The sequence below is a fragment of the Physeter macrocephalus genome, chromosome 8, assembly GCF_002837175.3.
Source record: "Physeter macrocephalus isolate SW-GA chromosome 8, ASM283717v5, whole genome shotgun sequence".
Taxonomy (NCBI): domain Eukaryota; kingdom Metazoa; phylum Chordata; class Mammalia; order Artiodactyla; family Physeteridae; genus Physeter; species Physeter macrocephalus.
In genome coordinates this window covers 132380861-132395526 of record NC_041221.1, presented here as the reverse complement: position 1 = coordinate 132395526, position 14666 = coordinate 132380861, and the positions used below count along the sequence as shown (strand labels likewise).

The following is a 14666-nucleotide window of genomic DNA, read 5'->3' as shown; positions in this document are numbered from 1 at the left end:
GCTGTGGAGAACCTCTGCTGTAGAATAATGGTTATTGGTATTCTTTTCGCCGTCCCCAGGAAGGCAAAAGGGCAAATCTGAAGTTCTTCAAGACCAGGATACAGGCACCAAACCTGGTGCTTAGCGTGAAATTCTGTTCTGTCTTCAGCCTCTCTGAAAAATGGAATTCTGGGACTTCCCTGGCAGTCCAGTGGTTAAGACTCCGTGGTCCCAATGCAGGGGGCACGGGTTTGATCCCTGCTCGGGGAACTAAGATCCCACATGCCGCAAGTCTCAGCCAACAAAAAAAAGAAAAAAAAATGGAATTCCATTTGTAAACATATTCCTGATGATGACACAGATCAGCCTGTACTAAGCTTCCCGAGGGCAGGGTCCCTGCAATGGTCACCCAGCATGCCTAGCACAAGCACCTGGTACAGAGTCAGATTCAACACACATCTTTTGGGTTGAGTGTATGATGTGTGGACTAAGGAAAACCCCCAAACTATTGCTCCCAATTATGCCAGAAGATTATCTCCTCCAGGAGAATCTAACAGGAAGTGGGGCCATTGCTGGTTGACCCCTCCCAGTACTGGCTACACATGAGGTTTGTCTGGGTTGGGGTTGAGTGCCTTCATTAAGGTTGAGGCCCATCCTTTTGCTGTCCAGGTGTTCGTGTGTGTGTGTGTGTGTGTGCAGAAAGTGTGCTGCAGGCTGTGTATAACTGGCACGGGGGTGGGCAGGGCAGGCAGAGGAAGGGCTGTTACTTAGAGCCTGAAGTTGGCCTGTGCAGCTGAGCCAGCGGGAGCCTGAGAAATAAGTGCCCAGCATGGAACCCAGCTCTGCAAATAGATGTGGCTTTATTTTTAAAAATTATAAAATCAATATATGCTCACTGTAGAAGACTGAAACACTATAGTGGTGCACAGAGAAATCACCATCATCATCAAAGTAGAAATTGAAAGCCTTCCCCCAATTCCATATTCCCAAAATAGCCACTATTAAGTTTGGTGTGTACCCTTCCAGATTCTTTTCAATATCTACATAATTATGCATAATTAGAATATATTTATATAACATATATATATTTTTTAAATTAATTTATTTTTATTTTCGGCTGCGTTGTGTTGCTGCGTGTGGGCTTTCTTGAGTTGCGGCGAGAGGGGGCTACTCTTCGTTGCAGTGTGTGGGCTTCATGGTGCCTTCTCTTGTTGCGGAGCATGGGCTGTAGGCACACGGGCTTCAGTAGTTGTGGCTCACGGGCTCAGTAGTTGTGGCACACAGGCTTAGTTGCTCCGCGGCATGTGGGGTCTTCCCAGGCCAGGGCTCAAACCTGTGTCCCCTGCATTGGCAGGCGGATTCTTAACCACTGCGCCACCAGGGAAGCCCCAACATATATATTTTTAAAGGAGTAACATCACACATTTTACCCTTCCACTACATTTTTGCACTTAATATATGGCCAGCATCATATTTCCATGTTAACTTACCTCCTTCAATCACGCAGAGGAGCCAAGATGATCAAAAGAACCTGGGACAGGTTCTGACACCTGAAGGTTGTTGTGGATCTCAGCTCATCAGGAGCACCCAGCAGAAGACCCCACCTGGCCTCGTAAATACAACACTCTTCTGAACAAACTGGCAACCAGCAGCAGCGCCAGGAAATGGTCTAGCTGAGGAGGACTTAAGAAACATGTTCTGGGTTGTGTTATACAAAACACCTCAGGTTCCCCCGGGAATGAACCAGATGCTAGTCAGCCTCTCTTCACCAGCATCCATAGTGCCTGCCGGGCCCAGAGATGCATGCAGACCCTCTCTCATGTAAACAGAACCGTCTCTAATACGCCAGAATGGAAGTACCACAGGGGCCCTTCATAGCTGTCCCCAACATCAAGGACAGCGTCTGCATGTAGTAAATGCTCAAAAATGTTTGATGACTGAAGGAATGAGCAAACATCCTGCTGCCGGCGGGATAAAGAGTTTAGACCGCAGCCTATAGAGCTGCCCGGGGACCCCGCAGTGCCAGGGGTAGTAAAGGAGAAAAATCAAGGAGACCATACTGAGGGTTTTATTTCAAGCAGGGAACCCTTTGCTACGGTAACAGCATAAGTTGAGGAGACTGAACACTTTCAACTTGGTGCCAGAGCCATGCTTTGTGTTGGTGCTGGGTCTGCTGGGGGAGGGGATTTTCAGAGACATTCTCCAAATCACTCAAGGGGGATGGGAGGCAGTGGAAAAATCAAGGAAGACCCTTTCAAGGGGGAAAAAAGGTGGTGGGGAATCTAAGGATATTTTCCCCACCAGGATTTAAGCCAGGAATAGATGCATCACGCTGGCTGGTGGCGGCTTCCCAGGGCACTGTGTTGAGAAGGATTCGGGAGCTGCATTCAGCTCACGAGGAAGGGGCTGTATGACTGATTAGGGACGCTCTTGGGGACGTGGAAGTGGCAGTGACATCATGGACACATAACAGCAAAAGAGCAGTGGCCTCCCCACGTGGTCCCAGGGAGAAGTAAAATTTAGATTAATGACATCATAATGGAAATCAGACTGTGGACAAAGAGTTCATCTTGTTCTGTTTTGTCCTCCATGTGAAAATAAGGCCCAGAGAACGCCCACCCGACCTGCGCTCAATGCTGCCATCCCGGAGATGCTGTAACCACGCACGCCACTGTCCCGGGAAGAGAAACCTGCTACAAGGCTTCCCCGCCGCCCTGCCCGCCTGAGGCAGCTGGGGAAAAAGGAGCGAGCTTGCCATCTGAGTTCCTCTCCTCACCTGTGTCGAGCGGGCTCCTCTCTGGGCCGGTGACATCCACAGGGGTCTAAGCGGAGGGAAGAATGAGGGTGGCCAGTCTCTTGGAAGCCAGGCGGAAGCATCTGATACAGAAATGTTTTTATTTGGGAACTCAGAGACAACTCCAGCTCCTCTGTGAATTCCCAGTGAGTTTACAGCAGTCTCGGGGGCAGGGTCTATTTGATCCTGCTTGATATCAGGTGCCAGTGAGGATCTGAAATAGATGGTCATGAATCAAAGGTCCTTCCAAGGCAGCAGCTCGGCGGCCCCAGCCCAGAGGTGAGGAAGAGTGCTTGCAACTGGGAAAGCAGGGATTCCGGAGGTGAGACCGGTCGGCTGAGGGTCGGCGGGGAGGCGTTCTTTTTCTTCAGTAAATTCGCTACCGCAGGTTCTAGAGACGCCGCCATCAGCATCAGCTGTAGCAGAATGAGGCCCTGGTCAGGTGATGCTGGCTCTGGGAAGAAAGAGGAAAGGTAAGACCTTCATCTAACTGGGGTTATCAGTCAGCGAGATCCAGGAGTCAATCCATCTGAAAACTGTTTTTGTGAAGCAACACTGGGCAAAGTATCGCCATGAGAACAGACTGGGGAAAGGCTATGAGGTTGTCCGGGGTTATCTGTAAAAGTTCGATAAAAGATATTGTAGGAAAACATGTATCTTCCTGCCTTGAAAATGAATTTTCCTGAAGTTGAAAGTGGGCCATTGAAGTCTGAATATCACAGCAGAGGGTGGACCAGCATCATTCCAGGAAAGTTCTGGGGGCAGGGGATGCTGGCGGGGTGGTAGGGATGGTGCAGTTGGATTCACAGGCCTCGGACCTGTGAATTCAGGTCAGTGCTTGGATTCACAAGTGCTGACCGCTGAGCAGTGGTTGGGACCCCACTTCTACCACCAAAGGTCATCTTCCTCGTACAGTCTGATCCTGGTTTCTCCATGAGAACAGACAAAACTAACCACATCACAAAACCACCACCTTGTGCGGTATTTACTGGGTTTCAAATGATCCTTGGGTCACTCATATGTATGATCTGGGAGCGAGATAACTGAGTGGATGAGTGAGAGGGAAGTGCTCTTCCTTCCCAGGACTTCGTGGGAGCGGGGGGCGGGGGGAGAGCTCTGTATCTGGTGGTTGGAAGGGGTCCGGAGCTGCTTGGGGCTGGACTCTATTCCCTGCAGGCATCTGGAAAAAATTCCACGCCGTTCCCACCACCTGTGCCCAGGAATCCAGATAGACAGCATCCCACCACTTTTTAGGCTCCCTAATTCTCTAACTACCTCATCCCTCTCTGTCCTCAGTCTAGGTTACGAGGCGGGCACTGGCTGCCTTGTCTTCAAAGAGTGGGTTTTACTGCTGCCTGGGGCATGACCTGCCCGAGATCTCAGCGTGACTTGATAAATTCAGATCCAGGACTCATTAAAGGGCTTTGGTGTTCTTGGATTAGAGCAAGAAGTTGAACTCCTTGGGTGAGGCTTGTTCAAGATGAGGCTCCAGAAGAGTCACTGGGAATGCCCTCCTCCACATGAGAGGCACCAGCCCCCTTGTCACCCCAGCAAAGAAAAGGCACACAGACATCTGTCCCCCTTGTCCTATCAGAGCACTTTCAGAAGGAAAAGCTTCCAGTTGGGGCACTGCTCTGAAAGGCCAAATCCAGGACAATCGGGTTCGGGCTTGCGAGCAACGCCTTCTTTCCTCCTGAAGCAGCCAATCACCAGGGTGGCCACAAGTGGCAGGGTGCCATGGCTCAGGCAAGCGTCCAGCGACTCTGGGATCTGTGAAGCCTTGGCATTAAACCCGCTTTGCAGCTGAAGATTTAATGACATGGAAAAATGGTCCTGAACTAGTAAATGGGAGAAGTGAGTTATAAAATACTGAGTAAAGTTGGATCCCATTTGGGGGATAAAAAAGTTGGAAGAATATTAACAAGGTCATGAGATTACAGGTATTTTTATTTTGTTCTTTCTGTTTATTTGTATTTTCTATTTTTTCCTACAATAAAAATGCATTGATTTTTATGATAGGATTTTTTTTAAGTCACTTTCATCTGTTAAAAGGGGGATGTGGCCAGTATCTGAGCACAGCTTTAAGAACCAGACTTCTCTTCCCTGTCCTGGACATAACCCAAGTTCAGTGACTCTTTACCCAGGATATTTAATTATGCAAAATGTGTTGCTGCCCTTTTCCTTTTGTAAGAGAGGGCAAAAAGCCAGAAAGCTGTGGATATAGGTGCTTTAGTGAAAAGCTAAAGCATGTGATTTAAAGCCAGCGTCCAGGGCTGGGCCTGGGCTCACTCTCATGAGTTTGATCCATCCTGCCCTTCCCTTGGCTCTAGGGTCTGGCCCCATCCATGCATCCTAGCCAGACTCTGATGCGCCAGGGCAGTCAACAGGGAGGTTGGCTAGACCTTCCTAATGAAGACAATCCTTTTTGAGAGAATTTGCAGTCACCACGACTAAAGCAAAATGGTCTCTTGTTTTCTAGAAAATTCAGTGACTCATCCCACTTCGTCTTCTGAGCTCTGCAAACAACTAGTTTGGGGCTCGAGAAGGAGAAACAAAGGAGGAAAAGAAGGGGAGGAACTGAGAGGATATTGGAAGTTGATCATCCATCTACTCAACGGTGTTTCTGAGTGGCCATTTGTGTGCCAGGCTTTGTGAGAAGCACTAGTGATACAGAGGTGAAAACATAGTTACAGCTCTCCTGGAAACTTCATGCTGGCTGGGGAGTGAGGAAAGCTGGCAGGCAGTTATAATGCAAGGGCATGTGGTAGGGACAGAGCAGAGCCTACAGCAGGCAAACATCCTCCTGGCTGAGACATCAGGGCAGGCTTCCTGGAGGAGGAGACCTCTACACCAAGGCCTGGACAACAAAGAGGAGTTGGTGAGGCCAAAAACAAGAGGAAGGCCTGAGAAGAGGGTGTCAGGCAAGGGCGGCATGCACAAAGACCCAGAGGCGAGAGTGAGGATGGTATGTTTAAGATGCTGGTGAGGACGAGGCTGTTAAGGACCGACACATAACCTAGAGGGCAATGGGAAGCCATTGAGGATACTGGAGCAAGGGAGTCACTAGTTCAGATTTCTGTTTTTAGATCCCTTTGGCTGCAGTGACCTTTCTACAATGAGAACAGGAAAAGGAGAGGGTGAGGGAGGCAAGGATGGTATAGCAGAGGCTGTCCTCTAGAGCTCTGGGAGCCTGTCCTCAGACCTAGACTGAGTTCAGTAGGGAGATTGGGGAGATGCTGCCTGTGTAACAGGCGGTGGGCACCCTGGTTCAAGTCCTCAGTCTTGAGCCTGGGTTATTTAAATTGTACAGTGAAGCTAAACACGTGTCTCTCCAAGGGCTGTTGAAGCTACTGAATGGGAAACAGATAGGTGAGCTCACTATAAACAGGTAAGTTCTGTGCCGACCTCAGTTACTGAGGGTCCAGCTCACCATCAGCCACAGGTGGGCATTTCAGAAGGGCTTTTTGATGACAAGAAGGGTGGCAATTCTAGCCCAGAATTAACACAGATTAAACAGGAAACAAATGACAGAGGCCACAAATTTCAGAAGGCCACACCATTTTCACCTCAAAGAAGAAAGTTTTAAGCTCCAGGAGGGCACAAGTGGCTGGGAAGGAGGTGCACTGACCTTGTGCTCAGGGGCTGGTCGCCACGTGGTCCCCGCGGATCGCCTGCAGCGAGAGCTCGTACCCAAGGAACATGGCCGCGCTCATGGGGAAGCCCCGCACGGCATTGACCGTGATGCCTCTGAAAAACACCTTTGGCAGGAGGCAGCGTTATCACAGGGCACTGACCTGCACCTTCCACAGGGCTGCCACCGAGGGCAGTGCCAGGGCCGGCGCTGCTGCCCACCCACGCAGCCCCCTGTCCCAGGCTGGACCCTACAGAGCCCAATGGACCGGGAAGGTGGAGACCCTCCCCACCCCAGCGCACACACACACCAGCCACGCCCCCGCCCTCAGCCACGTCACTTCTGAAGGCGCGTTCCTTCGCAGGCCCGGTACGCATGCGCTACATACTATGCGCCAACAGGTGAGTCCCGCAAACACCACATACACTCGCTTAATTGTTGCTCTCTCGTGAGCGTGCGCACACATGCTCGGTTCTCGGGACTCTGCAAGTCAGAGCTCCACACGATTTGCAGTGGCAGAGCACCCGGCCATGACCAACAACTGTAACAGGTGCTTCACAGGACGTCCCCAAAGGGGCAGGGTAAGGGGAACTCAGGCCCTGCTCAAGATGACACACCTGGAGTCCAGGTACAGTTTGCCAGTTAGTAGCTGTGTTACTTGGGAAAATAGCAGTCTCTAGAAGTAAATTTTCCCAACTGTCAAATGGGGGTAATAATACTATTGACCTCTTACAGTTTTTGAGGGAATAGATGAGACGTTGCTTTTAAAGGCATTTTCACAGTGCCTGTCCAGCAGTAAAGCACTCCTTAACTGTTGACAATCACACCACCATCCTTATTATCAGTAGTCACCACTTCATACAGAGTAGCACTCCACTTTGGTCATTAGTATGAGTGCTGAGGAGTATTAGTACCAGTGGCCTAAACCTGGCCTTTAATACAAGAAGACTGTATTTGTCTTCACCCCTAGGGAATATGGTAAGATGCTTTCCTTCCACCCTGAATCTTCCTGCCTGGTGCTGGGTAGACACTGATCTCTGTGACATGGTTCCAGCCCTTGGGAAGTTTATAACCTACTAGGGAAGATAAGCCCCATTCAGGAGTAACTACAGTATAACCTAGAACATGATGAGAATAACTAAAGGCCTTGGTGAGGGGTGGGATGGGGAGGAGCTGTCATTAAATGTCTTCTCTGGGAAGAGATCACATGTCTGAAGGCAAATCACTACCCAAGTGTGAATGACCTGAGAACTGTCAGGTATAAGATGTAAACCTGTTTATTGATGCCTGTATAATTTACTGTCTACGGACTAGACCTGGTACCATAATTTTCAGAAGGTAGAAATCCCTTACATGTCCCCAGTTTTCTTAGTTGTTGGACACTGTGATGTCAGGGTAGGTGCAGGCCACTGTCATGGGCCAGGACATCAGGTGACAGACATCCCTTCAGGAGAGGCGCCTGCACCATGGCACTCGTGGCAGCCTGGGACATGCAGCTTTGTCAGGATGGAGAGAGAAGGGCCTCAGTGTACCTTGGGGGGTGAGGGAGACTTGGCCCCAGGGAAGGGAGCTTAAGATGCCCAGAGGTGAGCAAGTGGCCCAACCAAACCCTGGAGCAATTCAGGTAGGGGGCAAGAAGGCTCTTTGTAACATTAATACTCCTCTCTAATGTCTAACCTTTATGGAATTCCACAGGCTCAGCCAGGGTGACTGAATAGCAGCAAGGAACTGGGTCAGCCTCTGAGAGGAAAATTCCATGCCGGGTGCACACAGAGGGTCCCGTATGCACCGGGGTTTGGCTCTGCAAGGCGAGGCAAGCCAGGCAGGACGCAGCTTGGAATGTGATCCTCATCTCCTATGGCACTGGGCCGTGCCGGAGCCGTGGGCCACTTCAGGCAGCCAGAGTTCATGAATGCATGAACGAATGAACTCCTTGATGTGAAAAAAGAATGGTCTCTGGGCTGAAAGCATCCTGGTGGTGGTTGTGGTAATGGAGGATTCCTGGAGTGGAGGGAGGCCTTCAGATCCCCCAAGTGGCAGAACCAAAGAGTAACCAACACTGGTGCCTACTTACAAATGGTCCCCTCCATCTCTCCTTAGAGTGATCCAGTCTCATCCCACTGTCACAAACCCCCTCACAACAGTCACCTCTGTGGAGCTAGAGGACATCAAGTCACTCCTCCAGCCTCCTTATTGCAGATGACAGCTCTCCAAGTGTGAGCCATGGCCCATGTGGTTTAGGACATGGATCCTTGCAGCAGGCAGAGAATGGATCCAAAACTACCCCACCTTTCTTCCGTTCTGACTTGGGAATGCCCCAGAAGTCCATGGACTTACTAGTTTCCCTACCATAAAGACTGCTTTACTGGTAATCACTGAGTTACAAGGGGCTGCTAAAATTGGGTACCATTGCCGTTATTTCACTCCTTTCCAATTCTTTACTATCACTGAGTTCTTCTTCCATAGGGAAGTGAGAATAGGTTGCAGCCTCAGTGAGCTGCAGTAAAACTGTTTGGGAATGCGTACTCCACAAAGCCAGCACTCAAGCTCACTAGGATTGGAGCCATCCCTCGGCCTTGGGAAAAGATGCTCCACCTGCCGCTGCTGGGGATCTGACTGTGAGACCACCCAACTTTCCAGGGCTGTATAAGATTATTTTTTTAATCATGTTACTATGTATGTTTATATGCAAACACATATACAAACATACATAAATATACATACACACATATATGCTTGCATAGGCTGTGAATATTTTGAAAATATATCACAAGAAACTTATGACAGTGATTGCCTTTGAGAGAAGACTGGCAGGGGGTCACAGGATGGACATTTAGACAGTATATCCTCGTATACCTTTTGAAGCTTCCTATGTTCACATACTACAAATTTTTTAAGCAACTAATAAAAAATAATTTCAGTCAATGATGTGGTTAATCAAGTTGAATATTGCTCTCTCTGCTTAAAACCTGTCTCTGAATATAAACTGTGGGTCAGACACTTTTGAGGTTAAGAAATCAATCATCTGACGTCAGTTGTTTTCTAGGACTTTGCTTTTAACAGAACACAGTAAATTTTTGGAGGAAATAATATCAGCAATATATTTTGCTTCTACAGGACTTTTTGGAAAAATGATACATTAATATTTGGGGAAATAGAAAGAAAATCTCAAATAAAAACTGAGCATCTCTTTTGAATCTCTCTTATGTGTCACTCCGTATTTGTTGGTTGAATCACAAACTGTGCTTCTGCTAAAAAAATACAAAAGACAATTGATTCAACATCTATTTATGATAAAAATAATAAAGGCCATATATGACAAGCCCACAGCTAACTTCTTAATCAATGGTGAAAAGCTGAAAGCATTTCCTCTAAGATCAGGAACAAGACGAGGGTATCCACTCTTGCCACTTTAATTTAGCATAGTATTGGGAGTCCTAGCCACAGCAATCAGAGAAGAAAAAGAAATAAAAGGAATCTAAATTGGAAAAGAAGAAGTAAAACTGTCACTGTTTGCAGATGACATGATACTATACATAGGAAATCCTAAAGATGCCCCCAAAAAACTACCAGAACTCTTCAATGAATTTAGTAAAGTTTCAGGATACAAAATTAATACACAGAAATTTGCGGCTAACAATGAACTATCAGAAAGAGAAATTAAGAAAACAGTCCCATTTACAACTGCATAAAAAATACCTAGGAATAAATCTAACTAAGGAGGTAAAAGGTACTTGGTAAACTATAAGACATCAATGAAAGACACTGAAGATGACACAAACAGTTGGAAAGATATACCATGCTCATGGATAGGAAGAATTAATATTATTAAAAAGACCATACTCCCCAAGGCAATCTACAGATGAAATGCAACCCCTGTCAAAATATCAATGGCATTTTTCATGGAACTAGAATAAATAATTCTAAAATTTGGATGGAAAAACAAAAGACCCTGAATAGCCAAAACAATCTTAAGAACAAAGAACAAAGCTAGAGGTACCACGTGCCCTGATTTCAAACTATACTACAAAGCTACAGTAATCAAAACAGTATGATACTGGCACAAAAACAGACACATAGATCAATGGAACAGAATAGAGGACCCAGAGATGAACCCATGCTTATATGGGCAATTGATCTATGACAAAGGAGGCAAGAATATACAATGGGGAAAATAAAGCCTCTTTAATAATGGTGTTGGAAAAACTGGACTACTTTCTCACACCCTATATAAATGCAAAGTGGATTAAAGACTTAAACATAAGACCTGAAACCATAAAACTTCTAGAAGAAAACATAGGCTATACATTCTTTGACATCAATCTTAGCAATATTTTTTGAGATCAGTCTCCTCAGGTAAGGGAAACAAAAGCAAAAATAAACAAATGGGACTATATCAAACTAAAAAGCTTTTTCACAGTGAAGGAAAACTACCAGCAAAATGAAAACACTGCCTACTGAATGACAGAAGATATTTGCAAATGATATATCTGATAAGGGGTTAATATCCAAAATATACAAAGAACTCATATAACTCAACATCAAAAAACCAAACAACCCAATTAAAAAATGGGCAGAGGACCTGCAAAGACATTTTTCCAAAAAAAGACATACAGATGGCCAACATGCACATGAAAAGATGCTCAAAATCACTAATCATCAGGGAAATGCAAATCAAAACCACAATGAGATAGCACCTTACACCAGTCAGAATGGCTATTATCAAAAAGACAAGAAATAACATGTTTTGGTGAGGATGTGGAGAAAAGGGAACCCTTGCACACTGTTGGTGGGAATGTAAATTGGTGCAGCACTATGGAAAATAGTATGGAGGTTCCTCAAAAAAAATTAAAAATAGAACTACCATACAATCCAGCAATTCCACTCCTGGGTATTTACCTAAAGAAAATAAAAACACTAATTAGAAAAGATACATGCACTCCTATGTTCATTGCAGCATTATTTACAATAGCCAAGACTGAATTAAATGTTGACATTTGTGAAAACATGGATGGACCTAGAAGGTATTATGCTAAATGAAATAAGTCAGAGAAAGACAAATACTGTATGATTTCACTTATATGTGGAGTCTAAAAAACAAAACAAATGAACAAACATAACTAACCAGAAACAGAGTCATAGATACAGAGAACAAACAGGATGTTGCCAAAGGGGAAGGATGTTGAGGAGGAGAGAAATAGGTGAGGGAAATTAACAGGTACAAACTTGCAGTTACAAACTAAATGAGTAATGGGTATGAAATGTACTGTGTGAGGAATATAGTCAATAATTATGTAATATCTTTGTATGGTGACAGACGGTAACTAGACTTATCATGGTGATCATTTTGAAATGCACAGGAACATCAAATCACTATGTTGTGTACCAGGAACTAACAAAGTGTTGTACGTCAATTATACTTCTAAAACAAACAAATAGAGAAAAAGAGATCAGATTTGTGGTTACCAGAAGTAAGGGGTGGTCTGAGTTCTCATCACAAGGAAAAAAGTATTTTTCTATTTCTTTAAGTTGTATCTATATGAGGTGATAGATGTTCACTAAACTTACTGTGGTCATCATTTCATGATATATGTAAGTCAAATCATGTGTATGTGTGTGTGTCTAATGGAATATTAATCAGCCATAGAAAGAATGAAATCTTGCCATTTGTGACAACATGAATGGAACTAGAGGGTATTAAGCTAAGTGAAATAAGTCAGACAGAGAAAGACAAATACTGTATGACTTAACTTAGATGTGGAATCTAAAAAAAACAAGTAAACAAAATAACTAAACAAAAACAGTCATAGATACAGAGAATACACAGTTTGTGGGGGTGGGAGAGGAGAGAAATAGGTGAAAGAGATTAAAAGGTATAAACTTTCAGTTACAAAATAAATGAGTCATGAGTGGGAAATGTACATCAATAATTATGTAACATCTTTGTATAGTGACAGATGGTAACTAGACTTATCATGGTGATCATTTTGAAATGTACAGAAATATCAAATCACTATGTAATGTACCAGGAACTAACATAGTGTTGCATATCAAGTATACTTCAAAAACAACAAACAACCTCAGAGAAAATGTGATCAAATTTGTGGTTATCAGAGGTGGGGTGTGGGGGGAGGAGGAATTGGATGAAGGTGGTCAAAAGGTACAAACTTCTAGTTGTAAGATAAATAAATACAAGGGATGTAATGTATAACATGATAAATGTAACACTCCTGTACATTATATATGAAAGTTGAGAGTAAACTGTAAGAGTTCTCATCACAAGAAAACATTTTTTCCATTTCTTTAATTTTGTATCTATATGAGGTGATGGATGTTCACTAAACTTACTGTGGTCATCATTTCATGATATATGTAAGTCAAATCATTATGCTGTACACCTTAAACATCTACAGTGCTGTATGTCCATTATATCTCAATAAAACTGGAAAAGAAAGAAAAACAACTGAGGTGAGAATTCTAGGAACATGGCAGAGTAGAAGATACCAGGACTCTGTCTCCTCACCTAGATAACTATTACACAGACAGAATTTGTCTGATGTAACTACTTTAGAACTCTGGAATTTACTGAAGGCTTCCAACTTCCAGGGGAGGGTTTGGGCAGTGGTTAATTTCAGTCAATGTCAGCATTTAGCACAGTAGCAGCTACCCATCCCCCATCCCAAGCCCTTTGGCAGGCATCTGTGCACATGTTCCTGGAGTAACCTGCACACAGCTTGTGGGAACCAGGGTGGGCAATGAGAACCTTGTCCTCCAAATATTGGACATCTGTGTTCTGGTCACTGATTGCTGTTTCTGATCATGAGGTGCAAAGAGGAGGGCAGTCATTCTTGTTTAACCTCCCCCTCCATCTTGCAACCCCCTTGTTCACTGGATAAAGTGACTTCCAGGGAATTTAAAGGGATGGTGCCCTTTTCCCTTCCCTTCATTTCTCTCTTTTTCCTCTTTTGGGAGCCAGACATTAAAGACTAGGACATTCAAAAGCAACTGCATGTATGAGGAAAATTAGAAAGTGACTGCGTATGCCCAGGGAAAGGCACAGGCTCAGAAGAACACTGAGAAAACCTTAAGTTTACACCTCAGGTTGATCATTGGCACAGAGATAGTCTACAACAATCAAAAACAATAATAAAACCCACCACACCCTGGGGAAGAGGGAGAATTGGATTTCTAGCATTACCACATTATTCGATTCAAATGTCTAGTTTTCAACAAAAAATCACAAGGCATATAAGAAACAGGAAAGTATGGTCCACTCAAAGAAAAAAAATCAAAATAAAATGTCCCTGAAAAAGACCTGATAGCATATCTACTTGACAAAGACTTTAAAATATCCTTCTTGAAGATGCTTGAAGAACTAAAGAAAGATGTGAAGAGAGTCAAGAAAATGATATGTGAACAAAATAGAAATATCAATAAAGAAATAGAAAACCCAGAAAGAAAGCAAACAAATTCTGGAGCTGAAAAGCACTGAATGAATGAATGAATAACTGAAATGAAAAATTTACTAGAATGATTCAAAGGTTTATTTGAACAGGCAGAGGAAAGAATCAGCAAACTTAAAGATAGGACAAGAGAAATTATTGAGTCTGAGAGACAGAAAGAAAAAACATTGAAGAAGAAAAGTAAACAGAGCCTAAGGGACTTGTGGGAAACTATCAAACAGAGCAACATATTCATTGTGGGAGTCCAAGGAGAAGAGAGAGAGAGAGAGAGAGAGAGAGAGAGAGAAGAAGAAAAGTAAACAGAGCCTAAGGGACTTGTGGGAAACTATCAAACAGAGCAACATATTCATTGTGGGAGTCCAAGGAGAAGAGAGAGAGAGAGAGAGAGAGAGAGAGAGAGAGAGAGAGAGACAGCAAGCTAGAGGCAGAGAATATTTTAAGTAATAGGGCCAAAAACTTCCCAAACATGATGAAAGACATGAATATAAACATCAAAGAAGCTCAATGAACTCCAAGGAAGATGAACTCAAAGAGACCTACAAGAAGACACATTATAATAAACTTTTGAAAGACAAAGAATCTTGAACGCAGATAAAAAGTATCCTCTATAAGATTTTGAGCAGATTACTCATCAGAAATTTTAGCAGCCAGAAGGCAAGGGGCGAATATATCCAAAGTGCTGAAAGAAAAAAAACAAAACTGTCAACAAAGGATTCTATATCCAGAAAAACTATCCTTCAAGAGTGAGAGAGAGAGCTTCCCTGGTGGCGCAGTGGTTGAGAGTCCGCCTGCCGATGCA

The 14666-nt window shown here is 44.5% G+C and overlaps 1 protein-coding gene across 4 annotated transcripts in view; it reads right to left on the bottom strand.

Moving 5' to 3' along the window:
* Positions 1–2860: 2860 nt before the first annotated feature.
* Positions 2861–14666, bottom strand: part of SLC25A48 (solute carrier family 25 member 48) — a 41168-nt gene continuing 29362 nt past the window's right edge. For 2 of the 4 annotated variants that reach the window (XM_007101394.2, XM_055086371.1), the window contains 2 exons: positions 6402–6531; positions 2861–3227 (listed from right to left, as the gene is read on the bottom strand). In XM_007101394.2, the coding sequence (XP_007101456.1) occupies positions 6409–6531 (123 nt within the window). In that variant the 3' untranslated portion in view covers positions 2861–3227; positions 6402–6408. Of the gene's footprint in view, positions 3228–6401; positions 6532–11101; positions 11304–12748; positions 12847–14666 lie in introns of those variants that run through there. The other 2 variants (XM_055086372.1, XM_055086373.1) reach the window with 2 other exon arrangements.